Source organism: Dasypus novemcinctus, chromosome 13 (genome assembly GCF_030445035.2).
Source record: "Dasypus novemcinctus isolate mDasNov1 chromosome 13, mDasNov1.1.hap2, whole genome shotgun sequence".
In the NCBI taxonomy this organism is placed as follows: Eukaryota; Metazoa; Chordata; class Mammalia; order Cingulata; family Dasypodidae; genus Dasypus; species Dasypus novemcinctus.
The window spans coordinates 34,590,197-34,599,900 of record NC_080685.1 but is presented as its reverse complement, the minus strand read 5'-3'; the positions used below and the strand labels follow the sequence as shown (position 1 = coordinate 34,599,900).

At 39.8% G+C, this 9,704-nt stretch overlaps 1 protein-coding gene across 1 annotated transcript; it reads right to left on the bottom strand.

Moving 5' to 3' along the window:
• Positions 1 to 4,295: 4,295 nt before the first annotated feature.
• On the bottom strand, positions 4,296 to 5,237 carry OR10K1 (olfactory receptor family 10 subfamily K member 1). Its single transcript, XM_004469411.2, has one exon. The coding sequence runs from the start codon at positions 5,235 to 5,237 to the stop codon at positions 4,296 to 4,298; it is 942 nt and encodes a 313-aa protein (XP_004469468.2).
• Between the last annotated feature and the right edge of the window lie 4,467 nt (positions 5,238 to 9,704).

The following is a 9,704-nucleotide window of genomic DNA, read 5'->3' as shown; positions in this document are numbered from 1 at the left end:
AACATTCTTTATCTAAGTTCTTTATCTAACTTTATCCAAGTTCTTTATCTATCCTTTAAGCTCATCGCTATATGCCATTCCCTAGTAAGGGACCATGAAATTATATTGGGCTTCAAATTTCGGGGAGTTCTGGATCACAGAGTGTTTCAACAATGGCAATGGAGGGATACTGGTATGGGGTACCAATGACAGGTGATATATGGCTGACAGGGAGCTGTACAGAACATATGTCCAGGGTGCATGGTAATGTTTGGATATACTCATAGTGGCAACAATTAAAAACCACAGTAGGGGGAGTACTGGGTTCCTGGCCAGTGGTGCTCTGTCGTGGTCCCTAGGGGAGCAGCGACAGTCTCCCAGGTACAGTGGCGGGGACCGGGAGGGAGTGAGGGTTCAACAGTGAGCCCCAGATGCTAATGACTATGCTTGTGAGCTGATAAACCCAAAATAAGAACAAGGCCTAGAACAACTTTGTGCCTGGGAATTTCCTCCTGTCAGCCTTCATGTTACTCAAATGTGGCCAGTCTCGAAGCCAAACTCAGCATGTAAATGCAATGCCTTCCCCCCAGCGTGGGACATGACACCCGGGGATGAGCCTCCCTGGCAACAAGGGACCACTATCAACTACCAACTGATGATGCAACTGGAAAATGACCTTATACGGAAGGTTCAATGCGGATCAGCAGAATATCCATGTCTACATAAAATACCATGACTTTAAAATGCTGTTTGACCTAAAGTAAGGGGGAAATGGAAAGGAGAAATGAGTTTATATGGCTACGAGTTTCTAAAAAAGAGTCTGGAGGCTGGCAGAAGGTTTGCCCTCATGCACAACTGAGCAGAGTCAGAGAGACAGATAAAGCAGATACAACCCCCAGATATTGGTTCCTTTGAGGGCTAAAGAGACCCACGGGAGTTATGGTCATGGCCGATGGGGTTAACTACCAGGGCAGATGGCCCCTCTTTGGAAATGGTGTTTATGTGTGATGAATCTGGACTCAGATGGGATCTCCCTTCATAAGACTTTCATGCCAATGTGCTGGAGGTGCAGTTAATGTTGGGGTTTAAGATATATTTAGGGGATTTGAATCTCTGGACTGACAATGTGATAGCCAGATCCTGAGCCTCAACAGACTCCAGCACCTACAATCTGATTTATTGGACTTACCACACTCAGCTAAGATGGAGTTGAAGAAGGACAACCACCACACCATGGAGCCTAGAGTGATTACAACTGAAAATGGGAGGATTGCATCCAGCATCCAGGTGGAATCTGACCCTCCTCTTGACATAGAGGTGCAATGGACACAACCAATCCAATGTCCACATAGAAGAGGTGGCATTGGAATGGGAAAAGTGGACATAGTGGACGAAGGGTATGGGGAAAGGCAGGAAGAGATGAGAGGTGGAGGCGTCTTTGGGACATGGAGCTGCCCTGGATGGTACTTCAGAGGTAATCACCGGACATTGTAAATCCTCACAGGGCCCACTGGATGGAATGGAGGAGAGTATGGGCTATGATGTGAACCAATGTATATGAGGTGCAGAGGTGCCCAAAGATGTACTTACAAAATCCAATGGATGTGTCATGATGATGGGAACGAGTGTTGTTGGGGGGGGGGAGAGGGGGGGTGGGGGGATGGGGTTGAATGGGACCTCACATATATATTTTTAATGTAATATTATTACAAAGTCAATAAAAAATTAAAAAATTTAAAAAAAATATATAAAAAAGAAGAAAAATCCTTTAAAATGCTTTGTAAAATTTAAGGCATCATAAATATATGAGTTATTATTACAGATATAAAAATTGAGGTTCACACAAGCTACACTACTTGTGAAAGCACACAGAGCTGTAAAAACATGGCAACAAATTAGATTTTCTGACCTTCAGATCCATATTGTCTTAAATAAAAACCTGTGGATTCCTTCCCTTTCCAGGAATCCAAATGCACAGTTTATTCTTTAATAATGTTATTAGCATAAGATTGGATTTGTGCAGATGCTTCCATGCATGCTAGTTCATTTTCTCCCTTTGTAAACAAGGAAATAATTTAGCTAAATTACTGAGCAGATTTGCTCAAGGATACATTAACTATTTTAGCTAAATTGCTCTCATGGAAATAAAATAAGACTTGGAGGTTTTGCTGGCTATATCTTCCCACTCTTCTGCTGAAGGAAAAATTTCCCTGGATCTCAGAGAGTTTCAATGAAAGAATAGGGGAAGTAATCTATGAGTATTTCCTAAATCAGAGACCTAGGGACTGGTATCCTAGTTATATCCACAAGAATTCAAGCCAGCATTAGTTCCTGGGGTTCATTCTTAAAAAAATATTGCCTGGAATGTTTCTTGCAACACTGACCTTCCACCACATTTAGGGAACTGTGTTTCAAGAGAGATCAAGAATAAAGAGTGACAGCATGACAAGGTGGGAGGAGAATCAGACTAAAGGTAATAAATTACCTAGATTAATTCCAGCTCCCCTACCTTCTGCTGTCTAATCATACAGAAGAACATCCACAAAACTAAATATTTTCTTTATTTCATGGCAGGCACCATACAAAGAACTGGATAGATGAGGTTGCAGTTGATAAAAAATCTATGCCTTTAGGAAATTCATATTCTGCATAGAATAAGGAAAAAAACAGTTATACTGGCCTTCTTTGCTTGCCTCCAACTCATTAAGCACTTTCTTGCTTCAGAACTTTTGTACACATTCCTTCTTCTGTATAAAAGGATTCCCCCAGGTCACCCCTTTTACTTGGTGACTCCTATTCATCCTTCAGGTTACAGATTAAACATCAATTCATCAAGGAGGTCAGTAACACATCATCCAATCTTAATTAGCTTTCATTCAGTATTGCTCTCATAAAACCTGTTCTGGATTTAACTCAGCTTCTGGTAAGGCATTTGTCCCTAAATTTATCTGTTTATTGAGACCCTCTTAAACAAGACCATAAGATTTATGAGGACAGAGAGTACATAGATCTTGTTCATCATTTTTATCCAGTAGCTAAAATAGTATATGGTATGTATTTTGCAATGAGTAAACATTTGTTGCAATAATAAGAGATATACTAAAAATAGGTCCTAGATGCTATGAGAACACAAAGAAGGCAAAGCTTGATCTCATTGGCAGCAGGGAAAAAAGAGAAGCTTTACAGAAAAAGCTATGGTGTTGTTTATCTTGAAATACAAGAAGAAATATGAATGTCAAATAAAGGAGAAGGGCTATTCCAAAAATAAGAAGCAGTACACAAGAAAACATGACAGAAATCAGAAGAACATGGCTTTTTGGAGTAGCCAATAGTTTGTTAGGTTCAGAGTTCACAACTAGGATCATGTGGGGAATGGAGGGATACAATGCTGGACTGATGGACAAAGGCTAGGTGATAAATCCATGCTAACAAAGGACTCTGGACTTCATCCTGTATGGCATTAGGGTCAATGAAGAGTTTATCTATGAATGTTCTTGTCATTCTGGGATTCTATCTCTACACTAATAATATTGACACAATAATTTTTGCTTAGAATTACTGGAGATATTTCAGCAATTATGCAATGCTCGTAGCTGCACTGAAGAGAATAAGTAGATATGATGATCAGGGAATGAATGCAAAGACTAATATAGTATGGAGAGGGAGGATTATATAGGACGGAGACTCTAGTAAAGAGGCTCCAGTCTCAGACAAGGGAAGGAAAAAATAATGCCAAGTAAAGGCAAATTGACAAAGATATTTCTATATGGAGATGGAGGGGATGAATCAGGAACTTAAAAGGACCACCAAAGGGAATGGGTGTGGCTCAAGTGGTTGACTGACCACCTGCTTCCCACGTTCAAGGTCCTAAGTTCAATCTGTGGTACTTTTTAAAAAAAAATGGATCACCAAGATTTGCTGCAGAATGGGTAGGGGCAAGATTGTCTGTTTTCTTCATGAAAAGGGAACAGAAATTAGGAAGAGGAGGAATGATAGTCAGGTTTTCTTCTTCTCTTCCTAAGAACTATACAGCCTGGATAGTTTACTCAATTTTTGAATGACCAATATTTAGAATGATAAAATATAATGAAATTTTAACTGAGAATAATCTCTTTCCACATCCACACAGTCTTGTTAGATAGAGTATTACTGATAGCAGAAAGCCATAGTGTCCTAACTCCATTGAGCCTCATTTCCTCTTATGTAAAATGTCTTTACAACACAGTTGGGCACTTAAGTGAGAAAATGTGTGGAAGCATACATTTTGCCTGGCATATAACAGGCACATGATTAACTGAATAGTTAAAATTAGCTCTTCAACTAACAGTATATAAAGTCTGTCCTATTGCTCTTTGAAGGGATGATTTAAATTCTTTATTTCTCAGACTGTAAATCATTGGATTGAACAGTGGGGTAAGGATGGTATAAGACACAGATATCAGGGTATCTTGGTTTGAGGAGTAATTGGACTCGGGCCTTAGGTAGATGAAGGAAGCACAACCATAGTGGACAGTTACCACAATGAGATGGGAAGCACAGGTGGAAAAGGCCTTGTATCTTCCCACAGAGGATGGGATTTTCAGAATGGCGGAGATGATGTGGATATAGGACACCAGGATAAGTAGCAGAGGAATAACCAGAACAAACACACCAAGCATGAATATGACCATCTGACTGAGGTGGGAATGGTGAGATGCCAGCTTGAGGACAGGGGAAATGTCACAGAAGAAGTGATGGAGCTGGTTGGAGGAGTGGAAGGGCAGGTGAAATACCAGGGAGGTGGTGACCAGGGAAACGGAGAAGCCACAGGCACAGGCAGCAGCCACTAGTCCCACACACACTCCATGTCCCATGAGCACTGTATAGCGTAGTGGATTACAGATGGCCACGTAGCGATCATAGCCCATGGCTGCCAGCAGGAAGGAGTGAGAGCAGCCAAGGAAGAGGAACGTAAACATCTGGATGGCACAGCCCAGGAAGGAGATGGTCTTCTTCTGGGACAGCAGGTCAACCAGCATCTTGGGCACAATAATGAAAGTGCAGCAGGTCTCAGAGCAAGAAAGAACAGCGAGGAAGAAGTACATGGGGGTGTGAAGAGCTCTGTCCAGCATGATGGTGGAAATGATGATGGCATTTGTGCCCAGGGTGAACAGGTAGAGGAGCAGGAAGACAACAAAGAGCAGCCGCTGCAGTCTGGCGAGAGATGAGAAGCCAAGGAAGACAAACTCCCTCACTAGGGTCTCATTGTTCTGCTCCATGAAGTACCCTGCTCCAGAGGAGAGTCAGGGGAAGAGCTAGAGACCAGAATCAAAGGAGAAGAGTAGAAATATATAAGAAATTCAGCACAGTATCTGCCTAGGGAAGGAATTTCCAGTTATTTTGTGGTACACCTTCATTTCCCATCTCAAAAATGTCCTCCAAAAGAATTGGGGCTAAATATGTAACAGAATAACTGACAACCAATCATGAAGATTTCTTTAAGACTGGGAAGAGGCTCCCCTCTAGTCAAGAACTAGTGAATTTTCTAATCGTTCTCCCTTATTTCTATCTATGGCTTGTGTTTTTATTGCTTCTACAAGTCCAAGGAAACAAACCCTCAAAAAGTGAAAAAAATGTGGTTATTTCAGCTATCTACAACTTATCAGAAAACTTGAATTAAAAGAATGAGTTGCGTCTAGACACAAACATGTGAACCTCAGTTTATCCAACCGTAAAAATGACAGGGAGAGAAAAAATGAATGATTTCTGAGCAAAGGTGTAAAGGAAGTAGTGTTTACTGACAAGTTACTGTATGTAATATACATGGTAAATACATCAAATACCCTACCTCATTTATTCCTTACAGCAATTCTATGCCAATACTTACAACAATAAGAAATAAGCTTTGGTTTTGTTTCTGCTGGACTAACTACCAAGAGACAAAAAAGGAACACTGCTAGCGATTCTACAAACCAAGGCATAGAGTCACAAATTGAGTAAAAGAGAACATTAGTTTAAAGGAACAATTCTCTTTCAGAGGGAGAACAGCTATCAGGGTTTTGGGAAGAGGCACATTCACTTTGTGACAAATTGTAACACACTTTACTTTTTCTATTCTAAGGTGCCTCAAAGAAACAGAGTTTCACATGAATATCTTAAAGCTTGCCACAAGAGTGAGAAAAAATGAAACAATTGGACTAATTACTGAGTTTTACTTCCCTGTCATAAACCACAGGCTTTATATTTTTTACATATTGTTACATCAATAAGATTTCTTTTGAACATCTGCTACTAAACCCAGTAGCAACTTACCTGAGCTCCCATCACTGGGGCCAGCAGGGAGGTAGTCTCAAGATTTTCAAATTGCTAGGATAGATTATTTCTAAAGACCTTTTTTCATAGGTGCATTTTCTAACAGCCCAATCTAATGGGTCAGGAAAGTATTAACTGGATGAGAAATCATCTAGGATATATTGTGTGCATTCATTCTTCATTTTTGCATTTCTCAGGCTTTTCCATCATTTTGTGTTGAAGAGTTATATGTGTTTTCTACCAGGATTTTCTGTTTTTGCATTTTTCTAGAATGAATATTTTTTACCCTTTACTTTTCCGACACTAAGTTAAATTACTGAACACTTCTGAAAGTCTTTGCTTCTATATCTAGAATTTAAAGATAATGATTTTTGTTGTTCCTTACTCATTATAAATTGCCCCTAAACTTAATAGGCATAATTATTCATTTAATTGAAGTTAGAATTCATATACTCTGGTTTAAAAGTTATTTAAACCAAATAATAGGATTTTTTCATTCTTTCCATATAAAAATATTACTATTAAAATTAAATATAGGGGAAGTGTATACCATGCATATCTTCATTATCATATACGTAGACTAGTTATATGTTTTCTACATAACTAGTAGAATCAAGAAAAGCAAAAGTTCCCTTATATGATACCTTTACCTGGACCAATAGATTTCTGTGTATTTTTAAATATTGGGGGAAATAGACATTTATGGTTGGGAAGTCATTGCACCTCAGGTGATTGGGCTCCCTTCTACCACATGGAGGGTCCTGGGTTTGATTCCCAGGGCCTCCTGGTGAAAAGCAAGCTGGCCCACATGGTGTGGAGAGCTGGCTGGCCTGCGTGACATGAAAACTGGTGCAACATAAAGAGACACAGAGGAGAGACAATGAAAGACACAAGAAACTAGGGAGCTGAGGTGGCTCAGGAAATTGAGTGCCTCTTTTCCATGTTGGAAGGACCCAGGATTGTTTCCCAGTGCCTCCTAAAGAGAAGATGAAAAGAGAAGACAAGCGGACACAGAAGAATGTCCAGCAAATGTCCACAGAGGGCAGACAGAGAGCCCAAGTGATGGGGGAAGGGGGGATAAATAAATAAATCTTAAATAAATAAATAAATTTAGGGTCATTGTTTATTCTTGTCTCATCACTTTCCTCAAAACTTTCATCTGGATCCCCTTTTAACTAATTCATTTTGAACCCTTTTATGGACTTACTGCATTGAATATAATGGATTGAATAGAACTTGGAAATTGGAATTCTCTGATTCTGAATCAGTGCCTATATCTACCCAATAACAAAGAAAGTTGTTTGGATTATTTGTCCCTCAGATCCATTAAGACAACTGATTTCAGTTGAGTGGATTTTTTAAAATAATGCTAGTATAACCCCAGAGCCTAAATGAATTGTGGGGTTGGTATATTTGCCCTCTTTGTGATGAATGGAAACCCAGCTCCATGGTTCATTTGAGAAGGCAGCCCCCAGCTGCTCAAGAAGATAGTGGAAACCACCGCAGTGTGCTATCATAAGGAGTATGAAGGAAGATAGAAAGTAGAAAATAAAAATGTTGAACTTCTAGCCAAAAACCCACAGGTTAAAAAAATGGAGAAAGGTCTTTTGATTGGGAGTGAGAAGACCTAGGTTTTAGGTCCAGGTTTGTGTGGCTTTGAGCAAGGTACTTAACTTGAATACTTAGTCTCCTTCTTTTAAAATTGAAGACATAGGGTGAACAATAACTGGGATAAGCTGCTAGGACCCATGGAAGGTACTGAAATAGAGGTTCCTTGAACATCAGAAGTTTGGCTAAGGGTAGTAGTTGAGTACCATGACCCCTAAGGGCCACTCCGACTCAGAGTGTCAAATATTCTCTAGTTAGATGATCCCTCAAATCATCTTTATGCTAATATTCTAGAACCTCTGGATGGCATTCAGGTCATGATCCCTGATGATGATACTTCAGTGTCCAATTTTTCTAACTTCTCAAATGTTCCACTGTGATTTTACATAACCTGTATTTAAATAGCAAGTCAATAGTTGAGGGCCCTGAGTTCCCCCAAAGGGGAAAAGTTATAGACTTTCCATTTGCAAAACTTTTGAGAAATTCAGACATTTATCTCATAGATACCATTAGTCAATTAACTGAGAACAATTAAGAGAACAGCTTCAAATAGAAAAGAAATGGAATTTTTATCTTTTTAGTTACATATGAAAATCTTGTATTTCCCCCAAATTGCCTTACTAAAAAGGAATGTAAGTATCAGATTTCAGTTATAGCTAAAAATATATAACCATGAGTACACAGCAGAAAGAGAGGTGGAAATTTGGTAAGTTTCTGTTTCATTTAAGCCATGAGTCAGCCAATCAAGGGGGCAGGGGAAGACAGGAAGGGAGGAAGAAAGGAAGGGAGGAAGGGAAAGAGGGAGGGAAGGAGGAAGGAAGGAAGGAAACATCGGTGGACCAAAAATTACCCAGTATTACTGTCAAGAAAAAATGAGAGGAATCATGCTCAATCACTCTTAAGGGTAAAAAGTAGCCCCTATTTTCCTCCTTCATTCTGTGACTTACCTGAGCTCCCATCACTGGGGCCAGCAGGGAGGTAGTCTCAAGCACTGCCTATTATTCAGGGCCTAGTCCAGACTCCACAAAGCCCCAGATTAGATCAATGTTCCCTCTCAATCACTAAGTACCTACACTGCTTTCCTCCTTCCATTTCTGAGAGAAACAGCTATGGGCTATCCAGGGTCCCCTGGAAGTAGAATCTAAGCCACAGATCAGAGTTTGAGGAAATAACGAGAGAGAGAGAGAGAGAGAGAGAGAGAGAGAGAGAGAGAGAGAGAGAGAGAGAGAGAGAATCTGCTTTGAGACAAAAGCTCTCATCTGCATCAGTAGATTTAGCTTTCCCTGTCCACCAGGGCTCTCAGCTACTCTAGCCAATGTCACTATCTTTAGAAGTTTTGGTGACCAACCTGGCGTGTAGTTATCAGAGCCATGTACTGTAATCACTGGGCTCTTGAGGCTGGAGCTATTAATACTACACATTGCCTTGGGGTTAATTACTAGTCAAGTTTATTATGGAAAAATTATGGCACCAGTTTCTCAAATGTGGCCTTAGAGAGCTTGGGGAATAGGCTTCATGAGCATAATTAGTTCATAACTGTTTTGGAAATTGAGTCCATTTTCATTATTGATTGGAGTCCACAATTAAAACTGTAATATAGCATACCAAGTGGACAACGTTCATTGGATTTTACACCAGGAGTCTGTTCAATTTGCCAGTGATTCTTAACTTCGTGTTTGTAATAATCAACAGAGAACTTATTTAAATTTAAAATTCATCCTCCCAGACTACCATATACATAAATTTTAATTTAACAGGATTGGAATGTTCTGTATAAATTTAAATTTTTTACAAACATCTCATATCTAGTTGAGCTCTATCATTAA